Below are 24,251 nucleotides of genomic sequence, written 5' to 3'. Positions count from 1 at the left end.
AAGTGTTAATAATTAAGAATTTACAATTGTATATAACAGAGCAAAACTGTAAAATAGCACGCAGTGTTGCTGCATTGCAGCTCTAGGGTCTGTCTGGATTTCCTTGGGGTTCTCCAGTTTCCTGTAAACTCCAAAAAACATACCAGTAGTGGAACTGTCTATGTGAAATTGCTTATAGGGGTGTGGGTATGTATCTCCTTTTGGTTATTAAGGGCTAGTTTTGGATTTTGGTGTCAGTGTGTGTGTGCATGTGTATGCATAAAGAAAAAAGATAGCTGCAGAAAACAGAATGTATTCATACTTTCCATACATGACACAGATAATAATAAAGCGGTTACTGAGGATGAAGGATGTGATATAATTTTCACAACAGCAATTTGATATAATGACATCCCCAAAGCTGGTATATCATTTCGTTTCATTAAGCAATGATTCAAAATGTGTAAACATTTTTCTAATTGATGATTGATTAATCTATGATTAAATATGGCATATTTATGATTTTTTCGATTTATTTCACTCCTTGCTTTTTAGATCAGTGCAACAATCAGTTTAAACCAGAAAAAACATGAGCTAAACATTATTGTGTGAAGATAATACCGTATATTGGTTTCAGAACCTAATTACTTATTGTTAATTGTTAGGACTCTACAATGCCTTTTTTAGTAGGTCTGTAGCTTTACATTTCTAATAAACTCTTGTTTCAAACCCTCATAGCCCCTGTCTCCTGTAGCTAATCCACTAATTTGTCCGCATGCTCCAGTGCTCTTCATTCAAAAGGGATTTGCGTTTCATCCCTGCCCAGGCCATGCATTATCTTGCTCCAATTGTGGTGCACATTCCTCACTTGTTTTGTCTTTGCCTCTTTTGCTTGGAGGCTGGAATGTTATCCATAGTGGCAGCAGCCTCATTTAGCATTTATGCTAGGCTAAAGCTTGTTCCTGGTCAGCTCGTGCAGGCAATTCAGCATTGGGCCGAGGTGATTAGCACATTCCAGGCTGAGTTACGGCCAGCCACCGAATGTTGTTGCCCATTAGTGTAGAAACTAAGGTCATAAGTCATTTCTGTTAGACCCCGCAGGGAAGCTTGGTCTCTATGGGCCTTTCGAGGCACGCCATCCGCAATGACCTTTCTGGACTTGAAGCGCTTATACAAGCAATGTATTTGTGACTCTGGGTCAGGTGAAGCGTGTTGGCATGGTATTGGTTTTCAGGCAACGATGAAGGGAGTTGGAGTCAAACCGTTTGGCAGATGGAGGACTACTAAACATGACTGGAATAGGAAAAGTTTAAAGCATGAAAGACTGTCCCTTGTATACAAGATCATATGTGACATCATGCCTGGAATCTTAGCGGCCAAAGGCAGCTCAGAGCTGAGTGCAACTGTTGGAATCTTTTTTTGAGCAGAGACAGTTGAGTTAAAGAAAGTTAACATTTAAGTTACTGGGAATTTGTTGTTTATAACTAACACTGGTTATGTTTATAAAGATTTGAATTTAATAAGTAAGAAGTAAAGCACAATGTGGTATGTAACAAAGTTGTTTATTTTCCAACATCATGGCACAAAGTCTTTGTTACTTTTAAACCACAGGAATTTGGTAACGATTACAGATTTTTCTGTATTCTGTAAACGATTTTTAATTTATAAATGAACATGTCACACTCTGTATTCGTATAACGTTAATTATTAAGGGATGCAAGCAAGACAAGTTAGTTTTCACATGTTTTTATTAATATGTTAATTCCCATAAAATCTTCTCCTTTATCATGAAGATAATAGGACAATGAAGTGACATGTTGTTGAAAAACAGGAAAGTGCAATCTCCTCTGTCCTTGGGCTAAGGGAGTCTAAGGTCGTTTTTCCTTGCCACACTCGCCACGGTTTTTCAGGGATAAATGCAGACCATTCACCTTGACCGTTGATTTTTGTAAAGCTGCTTTGAGACAATGTCTGTTGTAAAAAGCGCTATAGAAATAAACTTGACTTGACTTGACTTGACTTGACTTGGGCTAAAACTATAGCTGTATGTCTTCTTGTCACTAAGCACTCATAACCGAGACTTTTACTGAAAATGTTACTTCTAATGTAAAATATTTCTTCACAGAAAACATCAGCATATGGAACATGCTTTTTAATTATCCTTGCATTATTAATGCATTTATTAAACTTTCTTTCGGCTTCTCCCATTAGGGGTCGCCCCAGCGGACCATCCGCATGTTTGATTTGGCACATGTTTTTACGCTGGATGCCCTTCCTAACGCAACCCCCCCATTTATCCGGGCTTGGGACCGGCACTAAGGCTTGTGCAACCCTAATGGCTGAGGTTGGTTCCCTGACCGGGGATCGAACCCGGGCCGCAGAATCATGTTTAGCTTCAACCATAGAAGTCTATGTGAATTAGCCATTAATATATAAATAATATACAAATTATAGTGAGCACAAGAGCTGTTGCTAGTTAAATTTCACTTGCCACACAAAAGCCTTCTCTAGGTTACGAATGTAACCCTGGTGGAACGAGACGCTGCATCAACAACGCTCCGAATCACGTGTGTAATCTGTCAAACGGACGACCAGGAATCTGTAAGAGCACATGCAGTGGAGACGGCGTTAGCTTCAGGAGTGAAGGAAGCGCTCACAGGGATGCAGGAAATGTGGCATGGAGATGCAGGTCGAGTTCCTGACAGGGAACGTCTCTAGGTTACGTATGTAACCCTGATTCCCTGAGGGAATGAAACGTTGCACCGTTCCGTTTGAGAGATTACATACATGATTCAGAGCATGGTCACGTTTTGGGAACGAGTGTCCAATACTGCCAGACTGACAAATCCCTGCCTAGTGTGGATGGGCACAGCTAAGTCGAAGGACAAATAGGCCAGGAGTGGCACTAAGGTCAAGGCTGTAGGACCTGAGGTAGGTCAGTGGGGTGGGCCAGCCAGAGGCCACCACACTCCTAGTGGAGTGTGCTCTAACCCCGAAAAAAGCGGGAAGACCAGAGAACTCATAAGAGGAGTGGATAGCATCCACAATCCATCTACTGAGGGTCTGCTTATTGGCAGGAAACCGCTTTTTATATGGACCATAGCAGACAAACAGCTGGTCCAACTTTCTCTACATGGCAGTTCTGTGGACGTATGTTAAGCTTCTCCTGGTTGGGGGCCCCCAACGCGGGACCCTGTAACAAGAACCCCGGATCTCTCCACATATCTAAAGCCCATAAGGCTGGCTGCGTGACCTTAATTGTGCAGAGTGTGTTGCCCTTTCGGGAGAACCCTCTGTCCCTGACCCACCACTGTAGGGGTCACATGTAAAGAAGGCCAAGTGGCACCACATTTTAATGCAGCTGCCATCAGACCCTGCAGTTTATGAAACTGCTTTACAGTGAGTAGCTGGCCTTCACTCATGCTCTTGACAGCCGTGAGTATAGATTTGACTTGTGCTGGAGACAGCTGCGCCTGCAGAGTTGTCGAATCTCACACTACCCCTAGATAGGTGGTTCTCTGTACCGGAAAAAGTCACATTTTCTTGCCGTTTAGTCATAACCCCAATTTCTTTATATGGGTGAGAACTAAAATTTGATGCCGGTTCGCCAGATGCTTTAGTCAAGCTAATATTAACCAGTCTTTATTATAGTTCAGTATGCAGATGCCCTGGAGTCTCAGTGAATCCAAAGCCGCATCCGCACACTTTGTAAAGGTGCCGGGTGAGAGTGCAAGGCCAAATAAATGGACCTGATATTGGTAAGCAAAAGAAAGCAAACCTTAGGAACTTCTTGTGTAAAGGAAGGATGGATATGTGAAAAAAGCATTCTTCAGATCTATCGTGTCAAACCAGTCCTCGGACCTGATTTGGAACACAACGTCATTTAGGGTGAGTCTCAATAGAGAGCGGTTCAGCTGACATAGATCTAAAAAAAGACACAGCCCCCCATCCTTCTTGGGAACTATGAAGTACCAGCTGTAGAACCCGGACTATCTGTCTAGTGGAGTGACCTTCCCTAAAAAAGTGTTTACTTCCTGTTTTATGACCAGAGCCTGCTTGGGTCCCACCAGAGTGGGACACACCCTGTTGAACCGGGGAGGATGAGACTTAAACTAAATGGAGTAGCCTCTTTCTACTGTGCGCAGGATCCATTAAGATACGTCTGGCAGGTGTTTTCAGGCTGTCAGATAATCTCCTAAGGGAACCAGTTTCTCAAGACAGGACTCTAGTATGCTCTGCAGCTGCCCTAGGGGCCTCCTGAGAGGCAACAAGCCCCCCAATCCTCTACGTTCCCGGGCTGAAATTGAGGGAGGCACTTGCTGGAGATTGCTGTGAGATGCCGAGGAAGGGCGGGCACCATGTACTGAGGTGTACTGAGGTGCCCCCCCAGCGGTGTCCCATAAACTGTCAAAGTTTCCCGGCCAAAGCCCTCCTATTGGAGATGACGGTTCTCAGACCCGCCAGCTCCTTGGGTCTCGGCCTAGAATGCATGGGTAGTGCGAGTGGCAACGCTTCTTCTCTGGTCCTCACAATGCCCACTTGAGCTGGGCTGGGGCTGCGCCCGCCGAGCAGCCCCATCAGAGCGGCGAGGGGCGTAACGCTGGAACAGCACCGATTGCTTCTTCGCTTTTCTGGAACCGATGACTGTATTCACAGTGTTGCCGAACAGGCCAGTGGGGACTACAGGGCGTCCAAAAGAAAAGCTCTGTCCCGGTAAGGTGCCTCTCTGTGGCTTCCAGGGCTGACATGGACCGGTGGACAGCCCTAGGTGCCTTTGAGAGCTAGGTCTGTGGCGGTTGTAGCTCTCAGACATTGTTAGCACCCGTAATAGATCTTTCATCCAGCTCCCGTAGCAGGTCAGCCTTATAAACCAACAGCACTGCCATAGTGAGAAGGCAGCCAGCGGCTTGACCCGCTGCCGTTTAAGCCCACCAAGGCCGAGGAAGTCAAAAGGGCTTGGTGGGCAGTGCTAGGGCCTTAAGAGATGATGCAGCACCTGCAAAGATATAGCCAGTCAGCCCGAGGCATTGTCCCATAACCACGCTCTTCCAGACCCACTACATTAATTTAAAGAGAGACATTGGGACTGAAGAGGTGGGCCAAATATGGCCTGCTCCAGGACCTGGACACCTCAGTGTGCAGGTCCAGAAAAAAGTGCAGACCCCGGAGCGGAGGCAGTGACATCGGTTGCAAAAACAGCTCATCCATCTTGCTAAGGGGACATTGTTTCTGTTTCTCATCTGGCCAAGCAAAATCTTGCTTGGTGACAACACGAGTAATTACTTCCAGGAGTTTCTCAAAAAGGACGGGCTAAGAAGGAGTGTCAGCGGATTCGCCGACATCCATCCCCTCCCCCTTCTCGGAGGAAGAGAGGTGGAGCACAGCACTCTCTTCACAGAGGGAAGAAACCGTCAAAAGGCATGCATCCGAACCCTGGAAGAGCACGCTGGATCTGGCAAGTGAGGCAGAAGGAATGGACAGGCCCATCTCCAAATCCTCTGCCAGATGACCTCAGTCGTCGCTTTACCTCGGCGGAAGTGAGGCCAGATCCACGAGGTGCCCAACTTAAAAAAACACTCTATAAGAGTGGCACGTTCACATGGGCATGCGGCAGCAATTGGAGCAGCCGGATTCCCAAAAAGCCGACTAACCATGTTTCGATCCCAAGCAAGTAACACACACAAAGCTGGAAGGATTGCTTGTTATTAATTTTTTTTTACATTTTTACTGCACCTTAAATTTTAGAAGTAGAACAGACACACACAGTGAACAAACAGAAGCTAGCATTGTCTTCACCGCATGTGTTCTAATAGCTTCCTGGTCCAGCGCAGTGACGTCATGCAGTTTCGTTGGACAGATTATAATGTGATTCAGAGCGTGGTCATGTGGAAACTCCTGAAAGGGAACTGATTACTGACAAACCTGTTTAAAAAAGAAACCACTTAAATAAAAACTGTCTGACAAAGTAAAACACCCTAAAAGATCTAAAAAAAAACAACACATCATGCTGTGATCTAAAGAAATTAAAAAACATTTGAGAAACAAATGAGAATCAGTCTAAAAAGGGTTACAAAGCCATTTCTAAGGCTTTGTGACTCCAGCAAACTTCGGTGAGAGCCTTTAAACCTTTGTGTATTTAAAAAATCTGACCTTGGACCTGATTTGGGACACGACCTAATTTAGGGTGAACATCTTGAACCTGAGTCTCAACCTGTACTCAAGTTTATGTTCAACCAAAATTCATAAACTCATAATTATTAAACTTATTGTACAGGTCATTTCAAATGTAATCGGAAATACCACATGGGCATAAAAATGTAAACCATTATCTATTATTTTTGTAAAGCATAAAGTAATCAAATAATTTTTCAGAAATCTGTTGAGAGATAGGTGCTTAACAATGACCTTATATTCCTTATTGGTGTCCAGTATATACCAGCATGTAACCTACAGGTATTATTGGTTAGCATCTGCTAGACATAACCAATAGAAAGCAACTGATTAACATTAGAGACCCATAAGTACCATTAGAGTTTCCATTAAAACTAATACAATTCCCATTATCACCATTACAATCATTACAGATTTTATAAAGGTTTCTATTCTTCTCTACTAATCAGGTCCTCTAATTTAGAGCAGCCAGACTTTCATTCAATTCAATTCAATTTATTTTTATTTGTATAGCACTTTTAACTTTGGACATTGTCTCAAAGCAGCTTGACACCGATAAAGCACTAATAAAAGAGTGTATAAGTTTGTCCCTAATCAGCAAGCTGTGGAAAGGAAAAACTCCCCTGAGATGGCATTAGGAAGAAACCTTTAGAAAAGCCAGACTCAATTTCCATATATTACAGTTCACTGTTATGGTGTGCAGTAATAGAAGAACTAATGCAACAAACTGTATTAGTCAAGGTACAATTGGATTTTGTCAAAAGGGCACATATAGGACAAACTAGAATCTGATGTTGGATTAAACAAGACTGATGCTTTATATACGAACTCACACACTGCTTGTCTTCTGGACATTTCCATCTGTACACTATAGCATGGTGGTGAGAGCTTCATTCAGTGGAACTCTTTTTCATAAGTAGATACTGGGAAGCTTTGTGTGTTAGCACAAAGGAAAAAGAGATTAATTACCAGAGATGTAATTGAGAAAATCCTGTTCCACAGTACTCAAAAGCTCAGAATGGGGTGAAGGTTTGCCTCATAACATAACAATGACCTCAAATGCGCAGCTAAGATATGGCAAAAGTGCCTGAAGGCCTCAGCCAGAGCTTGGACTTGAACCTAGCTGAATATTTCTGCAAGACCTGAAAAATGTCATACCCTGAGGCTTCTAGCTGAGAGAACTCAAGTAGTTAATGAGAAATGGGAAAAGATCCCCAAAAACAGACATGGCACGTTTGCTGCTTCATAGTCATGATTATTTTAAGGCAGGTCATTAACCAAAGCAATGAGTAAAGGGTTTGAATACTTTGTATAAATGTAATACGTCAGGCTTTTTTTATTAGTCAAAACCCTGTGGTGGATGAAGTACACCATTCCTCTTTTGGAAGAAAAAAAAGCTAAAGTAATGCTTTATCATTTCTACTACAGAAAAAGTACAAAAGTACTCATGAATGAACTTATATATTAAAAGAAAAAGTATTGCTCTTGGGGAACTATATTTTAATCATTAATGCATTTAAATGTTCCATTACTTTGTGCACCAATCCTTTATAATAATATAGTTTTCTATTGTTACAGGCATGCAATGAGAGAATACCTACTCCATGCATGTAGGGTTTACTATTTTAAAAATCAAAAGAAGCGATGAATGTTTTTTGAAATGTAATAAAGTAAGATTTATTACTTAATAAGTACTACTTAATAAGTACTACTTATTTACTATCCTAAAAATACTTGAAAAATGTACTTAATTACAATAACTGAGTAAAACTACTTAATGTTAACTGTCAAAACCTAATGAGCAGGTTGCTGGAAACAAAATAAAAAACAGAGAAAAGATAATTCCTTTTAAAACAAAACTGTAACATCACAAAAAAGGATCAAATGAAGAGTCATGAATGCTTTCTGAAGGATTAGTAGATTAGTTGGTTAGTCAGTATTCTTACACTGTTAAATATCTAGATTTCACTTTAATTTAAAATATGCCAAATGTAGTTCATGCTCAACTTGAAGCTATGAGCTAAGGTACATTTCATTAAAGCGTTTTGTTCTTGCACTGCTTGAAAGTTTATCCATGGTTCAAATCAATAATACCACAAACAGATCACTTTACTTCGTGGAAAAATGAATCCAGTTATTGATCCAGCCACTGCTGAGCAAATCCAGTCGAGCTCATTTATATGTCCTCCAGCTGTGACCCTGCTCCGGGTATGTGACGTGAGGTGTATCCAGTCTGCTTCTGATTAATTTAAGCAGAAGTGAGAACCTAGACTGACATTTTTAGCCTGCTACTCTAAACCTACTCTAAATCCCCTGAGAACCATAGTTAGATCTGGTTAACATAACCTCGACATATGAGAGGTTCTCAGTTTCGATATGTGACCAATTTGCGATTGTCCCTAGCTTTTTGCTTTTTGTTTTATTGATTTAATAAAAAGTAAAGAAAGGAAGCTAATTTTTTTTTTATTCTGGAAAATCTTTGGGTTAATTTTATTATAAGCTCTGAGTTTGATTTTTTTTTTCCATAATGCGAGGTTAATCGGAGAAGACCTCTCTTTACAAATGGAATGAGTAATTAAAATGATTACTTATTGCATATGATGTTGATGTTGAACACAGACATTTTCTTTGAGACAAAAATCTTTGCTGTCTTTTGGGTATATGGCTGGCTTTCTGAAAAGGGGCCCAAGTAAAAAAGAAAAATTGGGGTTAATTGCATTACTTAGACTGGGCACTGGGATTCAATTTTTTACTGTGATTTCATGGGAGTTTAGGGATATAATGGAGGCTAATTAGAAGAGGCCTTTTCTTATTTTTGTAATTAGAATGTTCACTTAGAGGTTAGAGTTTATCGTGAATATAACAAGTGACCATTTTCTCAGATGGTTTCAGTAAAATTGATCGAAAACAGGAACAGAAAAACCTTTGTCAGTACTGATGAATGCATGGTTTTATGGTGAAGGTTTTTGCTTAGTGTTTGTTAAGTAGCTAGTATGTTTAAAAAAACCTAATCTCTGGTTTTTTTGCTGCAGAGATGCCACTGGAAAGTTTCCTGATTTCCCAAGCATTGAGGATGGAGGATCATCTTCCATATTTGCCCAGAGGACACCAGAGGAGGTCACACACACAAACGCACACACAATTATCATCTCCATAACAACAGGACTTAATATAGGACATGATCCGTAAGCTATTCAGAACTTTTGTATATAATTAACTATTAATATTCAGTTCTAAGAGTAGAGGTATTATTAGATCTACAGAAACATTACAATTTGAAGAGATTTAATCTGACATCTCCCAGTGTGGGTGTAATACAAGTTTATTTAAGTCCATTACTTATCGTGCAGGTTGCTGCTGAGCAAGCTGCAAAAGAACAAGAGAAGGAGAAGAAGAAGTCCAAGGGGAAGAAAGATAAAAATACTGTAAAGGAGAAAAAGAAAGACAAGAAGGGGAAGACTAAAGGGAAAGCAGGGAAAGCAGGGAAAGCTGATACAGCGGTAAGGTCAAGAACTGGAGAAAAATTATAAAGAATGAATAGAATACATGGCACAAGCTTTAAAAAAAGAACAAAAGCTCTGATTATGATTCCATATAAAAGAGTTTGATCCTGCTGATTTTGTTCGTGGATTAATGTTGACTGCTTTTAGTGGTCATGACAAATTGAGCAGTCAGGAATCCCCAAGCCCAAATTACACAGCTGGCATTTCCATGCTCAATGGGAGAGCATTTACTTTTCCCCTTTTTAGAACGTTTTTCCCAAAGTCTCCTTTTGTCACCGTAGTAACCTCACTGGCTTAAATGATTTGAATTCAAATGAACCGAAGTCCTTTTTCACTTCTCCCTTTTTTACACCAAAAGGTTAATGTCTATTAAACTGTAGTGAACCTATTGTGGGAAAAGTTTATCGGTCATTATATTATTTTTTAGCATCTGTACTGTACAATTGACTGCACAATAAACTTCTCAAGTAAATCTACTAGTCCAGAGATAACAATGCCTTTCTAGCCGTTACTTTTATCACAGTTCGTTCAGGTATGGCGGATTGTTGCCATAGAATTCCAGTAGTACAATTCCAGCTGTGTACAAAACGGAACACAATTATTATGTGGTGCTCTCACGCACAGCTAAATGCATATAAAATACTAGGCTTAAAGGAAAGAATGTTAATTATTTAGCCCGAGGCTGGGATGAAGGATGATTGAGGATGTTTATTCTTGGAGCTGTTTCAGGAAATATCTTTGACTCCAACAAGGCGTGTCTCCAGTGTCCTGCTCTGTCCCGATAACCTGTTACCCTGTTCATTCTTACACTTTCCTCGATAAATTTTGCATGTCCTTAAGAGCAAGGACGTATTCGGCGCTTCTAATGTTTTCTGGTTATGTACAGTGGACAGTTATATATAAATCGCATGCATACATATATTCTTGTTCGGTACTTCTCATTGAAATCGATGTCACTCAATTATCAACAATATAAACAATTTGTGGAAGTTTTATTTTCCACATTACCAAAGAATTGTCTTTTTTATAACTGTACTTCAGTTTCCTTTTTAAATCCTCCATTTTTTTAATCCAAAGGGAACAATTGATGGATATGTATAAAGATTTTATATAAGGTTAAAAAAAAATACAATTCCCTTTTCCTTTAGCTTAAATGGTGCTTTTTGTGCATGTGTGTTATATATATATGTTTATGTATTATATAAACTGCATTCTTTGTTTTGCAGCTGTCATATTATTTCTTTTTCCCAACCAGATACAAACATTTCAGTATATTTGTGCAGCATAAACCAGTATCAGCCGATGCAGAATCTGACCACTGGCAGCCCACAAAACATCACATTTTTTTTTAGTTTACTGAAGCTGCGACTTATCATGCAATTTAAACATTTTAAGTGCTCTAAGTCCTTCCTATTGCATCTACAAGTGTTCTTTCTTGGAACACTGAATCCTGACTGTTGTACAAATGCCGTTGGTGGGTAACTGCAAGCAGCAAGCATTACAAATACCCACTTAAAGTGATTGCTGCCTGCAGTTATAGAATAGCTCCTTTGTTCTGGCTCTGGTTAATAAGAGCACCTGCTATTCTCATTACGGAACTGAGCTACTGATACCTGCAGCGGACTGATGTGAAAGGTCAAATTTGAGCCTCTTCAAAAATCTGCACTTCCTGCTGAAAGTTGAATGGGTCATTAAAGGGAATTTTCGTCAAACCTTGCATAGTTAGTCCATGAAGTTAGCTTTGAATTTTAGTACCTTTTAAAAGTTGTGGCTGTGAGAACTGTAATGTGGTTCTATATTACTGTTAACTAGCTACAAAACAAATGCCAAATGGGTGCCACTGTGTTTAATACAAAACAGCATCAGGAAAGAACATAACAGTTGGTCTAGACTGGGTTCACCTAATTTTTAGTACCCTTACACAGCTGTCTGATTTTCATTAAACTTGAGCCAGTAATTTGTTTGCATGCTAGGCAAACTCTATGCTCCTGTAGGAATGCCTGCTGGATCCATAAGGAAATGCCCTGCCTTATGCCATGACCACTTCCATACATCACTCCGGTGTATTATATAGTACTTAAGATTCTTCTTTATTCCCAGACAGATTTCTGTGTCTGTTGGGGCCCATTAACCACTAATGGTGAAATGTGTTTAAAGCAGAGCAGTCATAAAACAAAGTGTGTCAGGGTGCCTATTTTCCTTGCAAAAACAATGCTGCTCCTGAACGGAGACACGCTCCACAACCCGGCTGCGTGCAAACCCACAAAACAAACATTTGTCCGAGTGTGTGGGGACGACGATTAGTTTTTAATGTGCGACCCCCAACTGGGGGAAGGAAAACATGAGCAGTTGTAAATCACACTCACAGAATTACGCCCTGCTCCCCTACCAGTGATCGACATCATTAACCCAGCACTCTGGGTATCACACTGCACCGGAGTATAGTACCCCGGCTTTGATCTCTGCTCCTTTAAGCAGAAGTATCCATAACTTGCCTTGAAATGTCCCCAATAACTCTCAAAGGCCTTTTGTATTTCTGAAGTTAGGTTTCAACACACCATGCAGGGGGTAATGGATGAAAATATCTGCAATACAGAGAGCGCTTGTGTTTTTTACAGGAAGAGGAGGAGAAGGGATGGAAGATGAGCCCCAGTAACTTTCTGCCAACTGTGGTTGAAGGAACTAAGATATACCAAGGTGAGTGATGGAAATACATGGGTATACAGTACAGAATGGGTATACAGTTTAGAGGCCACAAAAATTCTGTACTTGTTTGTACTTGTTTCTACATTGTAGCTTTACTTACTGGCCATTGTATCAGGTCTACTACCTTAAATATACAGTAAGCACCATTTATAGTGTGAATATTAGTCCTTTACCACATTCATCCAAAACAAAGGAAACACCAAACGGGTAAGATATTATTTGAATGCGATATTGCATCAGGATCCTGTTGAGTCCAGCTTGGTCTGAGCAGCTATTGGCTGCCAAAACAAAAACAGGCCTGGCCAAGCCTGTGGAAAGGAAACAGTTTCTGAATGACTAATACAAAATCTACAAAGTAAACAAGCTATTTGTAAAGCTAATGACACAAGAGCAAGACCATTAAATAATTTTGTTTTTATTTATTTTTATTTACTGATCAATTCAGAAATAAGGAATCTGAAAAAGAATTTATAAACTGGCATAAATAATCTACCAGTTTGACCAAGCTCAGTCTGTGTTTTGGCAGCTAGACAGACATAGCTGGATTTTTTCATAGGAACAGCAGTGTGGTAGTGTTGCTGGGATTTACTAGCCGCTTTATTAGACACACCTACCCTGTTTTCTTTTTTATCTATAGCTCATTTTTTCCATGCACAGTGTGCGCTAATCCTCTAGGCCTTTATCTGTGTCATTTTTCCATCACAGTCCTGCAAGTTAAATAGTTTTTGCTCAGTGGACTGTTTAAAGCCTGGCTTTAAGGTGTCCAAAAATATGCCTAATATACTCACACTACTGCAAAACACATTTTCATATCAGCGGTATCATTGTGCTGAAATTGGCCCACCACACAAATAACTGGTCAGCTGTCCACTGATCAACAGGGGGTAAGGGGGGACTGAGACATTGTAAGTAGCAACAGATGGGACACAGTCAGCAAACTGTGAACCAGCAATGAGAGCCAATATTCTAGGTTTTCTTGAAGTGGATATTGAGTATAAAATATATTGCTTAAATAATGCCACAGTTAGTTTAGCTGAATTGCCTTAGTGTGTGAATAAGTGTACATTTATGTATGTTTGTGTTCATGGTGACTTGCAATGGATTTGTGAACCAACCAGTGTTAGTTCCCATCTTGACCCAAAGTCTCTGGATTTTAAGTGACCCTGACAGGTCCAGTGGTTACTGAAGATTAATTAATGTATAAATTAACAAACTTGTGCCATTTGTCTTGTGTAAATAAAGTCAACATTCAGCAGCAACCCAGAATTATATGTGCAAGGGGTCACTAGGTGAGCATATTACTAAGTCTACAATGCATCACAGTACCCACTGATGATAGGGCTGTAGTCAGAGATAGAAAAAGGGGCAGTCGAAACATGTTTAAAGCCTATCACACTTGATAAGTACGAGGCATTTGGACATTGTGACTGGACTCTGTATCTCCTAACACTTACACCAGTTTAACAGAAGAAACCTGTTTATTTAAGCCTCAAGTGGTAAAACTTCTGGAAATACTCTAAAATTCACAGGAATACATCATGTACAATAATGTTTGTGGGGGACGTAGCTACAGCACCACAGGTTAATGTTTATAACACTTTTCTGTGTTATTAACAGGTTAATGTTAATAACCCAGAGAAGTGTTATTATATGTCCAAACTTTCTGGCTCAGAAAAATCTGCAGTTCCCTCTTGATCGATCTCCAAACCATCAGCTGCATAAACTTCATGCTGTCTGGCTAAATGCCTAATTAAAATGCCTGGGCCCCAGAGGATTCATATCTGTGGGTGTCTTTGTCAGAGTCTTTCAATGGTACGGTAAATGAAATATCAATATGACTACATCCTAACCCCTTGACAGCATGACCCTGTTTTGGTAATGAGGCGCTACTTTGTGTTTGATTTAGCAGGAAATGAGTATCTCAGACCGTGCTTCTGTAACCCAATGATCCGTGCTGACAGGAGAAAAAGCGGACCTCCACAAATCTCATGTGCAAGTGTGTGTATACATGAATGTGTCAATGGGGAGCAATTGGTGGAGAAGTGAGAGAGAAGTCAGAACCATGTCAAAATCCCAAATCTCCTGAATACTTAGTTGTAGCATTTCTGAAAAATAATTCTCCCTGATCCCAGGGCTCTGCACACAGTGCAAGTATCAGTAATTTAAAAACTGAGATAGATCCAAAAATATCTATAAATAGAGTTCAGACTTTCAGGCGTTATCGTTGTTAGAATGTGAAAGGTCCTGAGTTCAAGCTTTCTTATCATAGAACAGCTCATCCATCTTTTCCTGGCTTGTCTATCAGAAGAACGAGGTTGAGGGTTAGGGTGAGGCCCTGTTTTGGGTCAGCCATCACCTCCTCCTTTTCCCTTCCTCTCCTCCCTTACTTCCTCGGAATTGCAATCCATCTCGCCTTCTTTAACACCACCACTCACCTGTAGACCTGTAGGTCTGGGCTCAGCAGACCTATGACACAACCATAATTAACCCAACATGTTTTTACATTTTTCTGATTTACACTTCTAGAACATCTTGTCCCAAAAGAAGGTCATGAATCTTACATTCAAATCAGTCAACGGCTTAAAACAATCACGTCGGCTCACTTTACAAGGAAGTCGTATTACGTTCGTTAAGGTTACACTTCTTTGTGCATGAACACATGTGCCTGTGAATCTGAAAATCCAAAACGATGCCACGAGGCATATTGCTGCACAGCTGCACAGCATCTGCCCCTTTCGCTGTCATCACTGCTGGCTAAGCTAGGGGAGATTTAGATGTGCACTTATATATCTGTGTGTGCTAGGGCAAGGGGTTTCAACAGCTCCAGTAATAATGGCTGAAACATTCTTTGATGTGGTCACTGATGCTTCATCTTCATTTGAAGCTGTATGTTTGTGTATGTATGGTAGGCATAGCAGCTATTAGATACAATGGAAACCCACGTAAGAATGATGAAACAAGAATGTGTATCAGCGGTGAGCAGTGCATTTTATGCAATGACTAACAAAACAAATTTGCATGTAATATGTCACAGTCTGGGTATCTTAAATGCAGTTTTAACACACAAGATTCATAAAATAAAACACTCACTACACAAAAAGTAATAGAAACTTCAAGAGGTTTATTAAAACCTCCTAAATCCCAATTTAGAACAGCCATAATGTTTTACAGTCACTTTTTTTTATTGTTCCTTTGTTACCATGATGTTTGGTGGAAAGCAGAATACCTATACGATTTAATATAATAGCACAAGCACAATTGTTTTATTCCTTGTATACCACACCATTTTTCATTTTTAATTAACAAGACATCGTGGCTTTTTTAACCATTTATAATTACCTATAATTTTGTGGAACATCTGCATAGTTTTTATGCTAAAGTGGTATAACGCAGAAGCCAAGTGGAGAATCTTTGTATAACAGCAGTCTGGAGTTTGTCATTCCGCTTATACCACATAGATTTGCCAAAGATTACAATGTTCAGTTGCCTGGGTTTTTTTTTGTTTTTTTTTACAGTCCACTCCGAAAGTGTTAGGTTTGAGATAAAAACATTAATATGAGTATGACGGACCACCCAATTTTTAGCTGAGCAAAAAAATCTGGAACAGACAGTTCTATAGTAATTTTAGGAAAATGAACCTTAATATTTGGTTGTACAAATATTATGGGTAATATTGCTTGCTTGCAATAATTGCATCAAGCTGGCGATTCAATGACATCACAAATCTTTCATAGTCTTTTTTTGTGATGCTTTTCCAGGCTTGTACTACAGTTCTTTTTCCTTTCACAGCATGCATTTGACCTCTTCAAAAGGGACAATGCATGCTCAATTATGTTAAATTATGTCCAAGTTCTTCTAAATCATATCAACTAAAGAAAGAATGTTTCTACATACAGAGTACAGGCTGTTTATAACCTCAAATTTAAAGTTTCAAACAATTCCCTATCACAAATGACATTTATATAATGATATTTAGTTGTAAATACAAAATATATTTTTCTATTATGTAAAATGTAACACATTTTTGCAATATTTTCTTTTCCTGACACTAGCACTGCCTTAAACCTAACTCTTATTATTCAAGTGAAAGTATAAGTATCTCTGCAAATATTTTTCAAGCTGTTAGCTAGTCTAGTCTTTTATGTGTTAACTGCTCATGTATTTATTTCCTCAACCAGTAATTAAATATATGATTCTAGCTATCCATTAACATTAGATGACTAACTTATTTTGCTACTAGCTATTTTCATCTTCGTGCTTCATCTCATTTGTAGCTTAGGTACCAAATCTTTTATGGGTTTAATCAGTCAGAAATTTAGTTGCCTATAATTGCTTCACAACAATTGTGCTAACAGAACAGGTGTGATCGCTTCACAAGCTGTGTGGAGGTGTGTGCCTGTGACGCTAGTGTTTGAAAGGGAGAGACTATGCATGTACATGTGCACGCGAGTTGGGCAGAGGCTCTGTGTTATGTAGGAAGCAATTATCTAACCAGTTAAAGCCACTTCATTTGTTTCCATTACAATTTCCCTCTGCATGTCACCTGACGCAACCCTGGGAGCAAAGGGGTACATTCTTCGAGAATGAAGCTAAGAGTTATAATGAAAAGCAGACTCACCTCCCAAACGTTAATCACGGTATAGCCACAATGAGTTCCAGCTCTCGCATTCTGAATTATAACTGCAATCCTCAATGCTCATTAGCTCTGCTGCCCTCTTGAAGGTTTTATTCAGAGGTCGAACAGATGAAGTGACGCTACACCAATAAGACACTGACACTGCTTAAAAAAATGTCAAAACGGAATGGAAAAAATTCTAAATAAATCCTAATGCACATGTGATGCCAAGACAATAAAACAAATCATGTCAATTACTTAAAGCTAATTGGGGACTTTGTTTAATGTGTTTTAAAAATACACCAAAGAATATAACTAATCATTTGTTTTCTTTAGTTTATCTCCCAAAAGACAGGCTTATTAATTTGTCCAAAAAGAAAGCAGCATTTAAACCGGAATAGCACATCTGGTCTGTCTAAATGGTGATTAAAACTAAGCAGCCTGGCTGTGAGGACTCACCAGCTCTATAGCTTCGGCTCTGTTTTATCAGCTGTCTGTAATTGTGATGTTATTATTCGACGGGTTTGTTTGGTTGTAATAGAGCAGAAAGGTGAGCTCTGTATTTACCCAGATACACAACATCAGACGGGAGGCTGCCTTGCCCCCTAGAGACCCAGTGTTCACTGGGAAACGGTCTGACACTTTGGTTGTGGGGATGTGGATCGCTGGCACTAAGGACGAGGAAGCCATTAGGACAAATGATGAGAAGGAGGACACTTGTCTGGGCTTGTTGAAAGTTTTCCCATAACATCTCTTGTCTTCTATTTCTCATCATGTCTTAGTCTTCTGTTTCTGTCGTTTGCTCTCACTTCTACACGGCTGTCTATCAAATGCAAGTAGAAAAGGAACTGCAGCCAAAAAAACATCATGAAGAGACACATGGAACACACGCACAACAGCTGCCAGGATGTATATGAAAATCTGGATCCATCTACATTTATGACAACTTGCCATATTCCTGGAAAATTTTCTTAGAAATAAGTGGACGCAAATCTGGTTATCTTTTTCCTTCTGTCCGCTTTGTTTTACTCTCTATCTTTCCGGGTGATCTGTAACAGGGAGAACTCCCTTCCTGCCCAGAGCTATCATGATGTTCTGGCTGGATGTTAGCTCTGATTTCAAACTCAGACCGGAAGGGTCTGTACCTTAGAAAGCATCTCTAACTCAGAAGTGTCTATTCCTGCCCACTGAGAAACTAAAAAACATAAACGGGTGCAACATTTTCCAGCCCAAAAGAGTTGAAAGAGAGGAGTACTCTCACCACATGCTCACTGGCATACTAATGGCACATTAATGAAAAGCCAAATGATGAGCGCAGCAGGACTCTATAGATCAGACCAGGAGTGGTAAAACCATGCACACTCCAGCCCTTGAGTGCCTTTCAGCTTGTCCCCAGGTGGTAGGTGGTAGATATGCGCTCTCCACTCTCCATGTCCAGTTTGCACATATGTGTGTGGTCCAATATGTGCCAAGTCATCGCTCTATACAGCCCTGGTTTGTCAAATGTCCAGCTAGCATGGAATTCACAGATGGTGTCATGTTGGGATCGCCATCAGCTGTGGCTCCCCCCCCTCTATGTCCCCTCTCCCACACCATTTTTCTTTCTTTATCCCTGCACATTTTGGACTGAATTCCACAAATCTTTCTTGTTTTTCACCTTCAAAAAGTCGCCTGTTTTCAGTATTTTGAGTTAGATATACTTTTTAAACAAACAGGCTGGTCTGCATGAATGTGTCCCACTGAAGCGCTAAGGTAATTATATAGATCAGATTGCCTGGGGATGTTTGGAAATTTTGACCTTAAAAAGCAGGCCTTGTGGAGCAGGCCTTGTGGAGGACAGGGACCTCTGACCCTGGCAGCCGATCCAATTTCAAAAGTCTAATGCTTATTTTTAGTTTTCACAGACACAATCATCAATAGTGCCCTTTAACTCTTTGTTAAATCTGATAAAACAACTCAAAATACAGAGTTGTCAGTCATTAACAATGGTAGGTTCAATGCTCCTAGACAATGTTTTTTGAAGGAAAAAAAATTCAGAGCATTACACAGATCAGTGGGCTTCAGTGGAAAAATACTCTAAAGCGTAAAATGTTGCTCGGGCCATTTTGATTTAAGTATTTGATGAGTATTAAGGCGAAACTTAAATCAACATACTTGGAGAATTTAAACAAAAATATGATTGTAATCCCAGACACATGACACTTAATTGCACATTTTCACTTCAAGCTATTCAAGCATACCTGCCATGAAGATTTCCCAAGAATGTACATTCCTGGTAAAAAAAATAGGCCAATACCAATATCGCAATTATTGAGCATTTAATGGTCTTAAGCATATCTTTGGTCAAAAAATGAGCATGAATTAAACAGCACTTTTAGTAGCCTCTGTGATGCCATTTTGCCATTTACTTTTGCTGCTGTGAAGTATAACGTAAAATTAACAGACCAAAAAATAGCCACGACAGATTTTTCCTAAAATATTCCTATAAAATTTTTCCCCAGGCTTGTTTTTTATTCTTTTAAAGGATTAGTCATTACCTACCACACCAGATGCAGGAATACATTTAAGCAAAATCATCTTCTTTCGGCTGCTCCCATCAAGGGTCGCCACAGCGGATCATCCATCTCCATAGCCTCCTGTCCTCTACATATGCCTCTTTCAAACCAACTACCTGCATGCATTCTCCTACTGATATAGTACAAAGGGGCTTTTCCTATTATTTTATAATGTGGCAGTGCAGGTATGGACACAAATTCAGGCAATTAATGCATTATCAATAATGACAAACAAAGCGATATCATAAGATATCAAAGCGATATCAATTCAATGTAAAAAGTTTAGGCAAGGGACAGATGATGAATAAACAATGTGAACCAGTATACAATTAGCAATGAGAGTACTGTGAGTTTGTGATAATGTTCAGGTGTGTTTGATTAGTAACATGAATGTGAGAGTGTGGTGGCTGGGTGTTGTAGTCCTCGAAAACCATGTTTGTAGGTCGGTCTGTTGTATGTAAATTGATGCAAATGTATGCAAATGATTTGTATTACTAAACTAAAGATAAAATGTGAATTTAGAGTGGGTAGCTTTAAATATAGTTGAAACTGAATTGGTCTAAATTGTAATGCGTTTTTTGGGGAGATTGGATAACTATTACAAAGAACTGAAAAAAAACAGCTTAAAGACGCTTATAGATAGACACATTTTTCTAATAATGAAGAATGGAGCTCAGATATAGTTACCACGATAAAAGAAAAAACATGAATGATGATAAGTAACATCATTGAGCCATTTGATAACACAAACAGCTAGTTCAGTAATACATTAAATAAGGATTAATTACATTTTATTCAATAGTCTCAATAATTTAATTGTCACTCAAAAACTCCTGTCTGGAAAAGCTTTAGTCAGTGCATGAGTGAATTACACTTTACCAATATGATAATGTTTGCAACAGTTTCCTTGGCAGTCAGTTGAGTTTTATAGCACAAAGCTATTAATAAATTAGTGAGTTTATTATTGATTATATTTTCTATAACACAGATTAAAATGAGTGCATTCATTTATGTGTGATTTAAATTAGAGCCTGCACTTCAAGGTGTGCACAACACTACCATCCACACCGTTCGCCAAATCAGATTCAAGAATTCAACAGCGTTGTGCTAAATATGTAACTTACACAGCAAAGTCTTCAGTACAGAGGTTTATCTCATGTTAACTTCAGGAAAAAGAACATCTGTTGCTAGCTGTTGTAATGAAAGTGATAACAGAAACCAACTTGTTTCATTTGTATTCCAACTAAACTTCCACCAAGCCATTATTATTTTTCCCATCACGTATTTTTCAGTAAATTGTCAGTAAACTAACGCCCCATAAAAATCCTAAATTTCAAATGTCCTCTGAGTCACTCAGTCCCTGCCCATATCTGCCTGGCACCCTGTCCTATCCTGGAACAGGAAGTGCACGGAAATGGACTTCCTGTCAGGATATGGCGCATGAGAGTACGAAACTCAGGACAATCATCTTCAACATTCTCACCCGGTCAGCTGCACCTGTGTTTCCTCTGTTAGAGGTTCAACGATCAGCTTCCCATCAGAAACATTGCAAAAAATGTATGGGACTGTCCAGTGGTACTCTGATACTTAAAAACTTTATTTTGTTCATTTGTTGTTTCTCTAAATGGTGTAAATGTGTTGATGTTGTGTTGATGAATGAATATGAATATGTTTGGTTTTGTCATTCAGTTAGTTTGTTTTGTCAGTTATGTTTTACAATTCGTAAATAATCATGCGTTAATACTTGAATTAATACTTGTGTAATGTATAAAGTATAATATGAACTAATGATAAGTGAAGGCATGTACTAATAACAAACAAATACATTCATTGTTCATATAATTAAGTACATAGTAATTCATATAATAGTTTATGGTTGTTTTTTCTATTGTTATTGTACAGTTTTATGTTTCATCTTCTGCAGCATTTTCTTATTCCCTGTAGCGTATTGAGTGTTTTATTTGTGTGTGTGTGTGTGTGTGTGTGTTTGTGTGTGTCTGTGTGTGATGTATATGTTGTGGCGCAGAGGTTTGGCAGGCACGAGACGAAAGCCAGAACTTTAACCAGCATTTTGACCCGGAGCTGGTGCGAGTGGAGAAGAGAATGGAGGTGGAAGTGGAGATCAGAGTTCAGGTAAGAGCTCTGCTAAGACTTCATAATACACCCTAGTTCAGAAAAATGCATTTATACACACACCCACACCAATATATAAGAAAAACTAAAATTATCATATACATTTATCAAACCTCAAATACAATATTTACATTCAATCCAAAAGCTACAAACAAGCTAATTTAGCTCTCAGACTGATTTGTGTATGATTTTCTTTCCAAATTCTATTATAATACTTCATTTCTAAAGGTGTGTTAACCTTTAGTGGTTGAAGACAGAAATTATGTAGTAATGTGGTGTAGACGAGTTTTAAGCCGGGCACGAACTGTTTGGGTTTTAATTTTGGAACAGGAGCACCATGTGCAATGCAGAGTAATTGGATAATTAGCATAAATACCTAAAGAGTTCATTTTAGTGTCTAATTTCTCAACTGTAAAAACTGATGAGTTTAAAAACAACTGGGGAAACCACAATTTTTTTGTTAAAGTGCCATCCTTTACCAATTCTAATATGTAATAAAAAGGTGCACATTTTTACTATAATACAATATGTACTGAACACAATGGAAATATATTATTGCTTTTTTTTTTATTTTTATTTATTTTTTTTTTTTTTAAAAAGAAATGCTGAATTGTATGATGCAGTTCCTTCACTAACGACAATGGCCACATCCAGTGACTAGAAATACGTTATGCACATAGTGTTAACTGTGCAGGCTACAGTTTTTTTATGAAGTATGAACACAATATTCAGACTTTGTCAATAGTAACTAAGCAAAAAAAACAAAAAAACAAAAAGAAAAAATTAATCAACAAAGATAAAAGATATGGACAAAAGTGACATATCTCCTCATATGTGCTTCTTCCCCAGACTCCACAACGTTGGAGGCACACATATTTATAGAATGTCTTCGGATGCAGCATCAAATATTGACTTAACTTAAACTAAAAGACCCAAACCTGTTCCAGCATAACAATGCCCCTGTGCACAAAGCCAGCTCCATGAAGATATGGTTTACATGAGTTAAAGTGGATAGTCATTACTGGCTGACTACAGAGTTCTGACCTTAACTCTATTGTACACCCCTGGGATAGATCCATATATAGATAGATACCTAGATACCTGCACCCCAGGCATCCTCACCCTACATTTATATCTGACTTTGTTAACACTTTTGTCGTTGACTGAGCACAAATCTTACAACCACATTGCAGAATCAAGTAGAGCATCTTCCCAGAAGAATGGAGGTTATTAAAACAGCAAATAGAGACTACATGTTTAAGGGCATGTTTAAAAAGCACATAGGAACTTATGATCAGGTGCCCACAAAAACCTTTTCATAAAGTATATGCATATTGTTGTTACTACTATAAAACTTGCCAAAAACAAGAAAAACACATTTTGGGGTTTTTTTTACAGAGAAAGCGAAAAATCCCTGCATCATGAAAACTTTTCTGTGCCAGAAAATAATGTTTCTGCAAATGACAAAGTCCTTTCTTTATGTTTTCCTGTCGAGGAAGCTATATCTTTGACAGCTATATTATTGCTGAATGTGTTGACACTGGAGGCTGATTCCAAAAACCTTGAATAAACAAATCCTTATAGAAAGCAATAAAAAAAACCACAATTACGTGCATTTTTTTCTTTAATCAGTGTTGTAGAGCATTCAATATGCATGTTGCTGTGTAAATTTGTAAGACATATGATAGTCCCTGCAGTCGAGAGTACAACCTGAGTCAAACTAGTTATAGAATGAACAGTTTAACAACTCAGTAATATGATGGAAAAAATCTATTATTTCAATAATATTTGGTATGAATTTCTGTATATTAACTAATGATGTGTAAATAGTTCTTGGTAATGCACTTTGCAGTAAAATGCTTAAATCAATTGTCTGGTACATAGAAATAGAATAAAAAACAGAATTCACATAATATAAGTAGAATTTACATACACCAGAATTTAAGTAGTGGTGTATGTAAAAAATATTGCATATAAAACATAAAACCATAATATCTTAAATAGAAAAAAAATCCGTTACAACATAAAATAGTCCACTTTTTGATTAGGATTAACTTAAGCGATTTTTGCTTTTCCCACAGGTAGATGAGCTGATGAGGCAGGAGCTGAAGAATCTCAAACTGGTGGTGGACCGGGACAAGGGCATAAAGAAGAAAAAAGGGAAGAAGGCTAATAAAAAGGTGATGGAGCCCAGTGCACTGCTTTCACATAGATTCATGTAAGATAAGGGCTGTTTCAAAAAACTCTTTGTAGTGTGCATAATGCAGTGACAGTGTGCAGACATCGGACTCCTTGCTGATAGGAACTGGTGTGTTTCATGTTCTTTGCTGGGTTTTATCTGTAGTGCTTCCCCGCACAGCGTGCAGTGTGAATGCATACAGAATTTAACAGGCTTATTGCTGTTGTAATGATAAGAGCCAGTTGTGAGTCACACACAACACTGATCGCTTGGAATGTTAGAAGAACACAAAGGCAGATAGACGTAGTCTTGCCCTTGTCAGTTTGTGTTTTGATTGGACTGCTTTCCCACCACCAATTGCACATGCATATATACACACACACACACACGCGCGCACACACACACACACA

At 38.9% G+C, this 24,251-nt stretch overlaps 1 protein-coding gene across 1 annotated transcript in view; it reads left to right on the top strand.

Moving 5' to 3' along the window:
• drc11 (dynein regulatory complex subunit 11) overlaps positions 1 to 24,251 on the top strand; it is a 51,011-nt gene that overhangs the window by 7,718 nt on the left and 19,042 nt on the right. Inside the window, exons 8-12 of the mRNA XM_083560961.1 lie at positions 9,183 to 9,267; positions 9,501 to 9,650; positions 12,272 to 12,350; positions 21,556 to 21,662; positions 23,744 to 23,842. Of these exons, the coding sequence (XP_083417087.1) occupies positions 9,183 to 9,267; positions 9,501 to 9,650; positions 12,272 to 12,350; positions 21,556 to 21,662; positions 23,744 to 23,842 (520 nt within the window). The remainder of the gene's footprint in view (positions 1 to 9,182; positions 9,268 to 9,500; positions 9,651 to 12,271; positions 12,351 to 21,555; positions 21,663 to 23,743; positions 23,843 to 24,251) is intronic.

Source organism: Silurus aristotelis, assembly GCF_946808225.1.
Source record: "Silurus aristotelis genome assembly, chromosome: 2".
Classification (NCBI taxonomy): domain Eukaryota; kingdom Metazoa; phylum Chordata; class Actinopteri; order Siluriformes; family Siluridae; genus Silurus; species Silurus aristotelis.
Note: the sequence above shows the minus strand (reverse complement) of the source record. Positions and strands in the feature narration are given on the sequence as shown.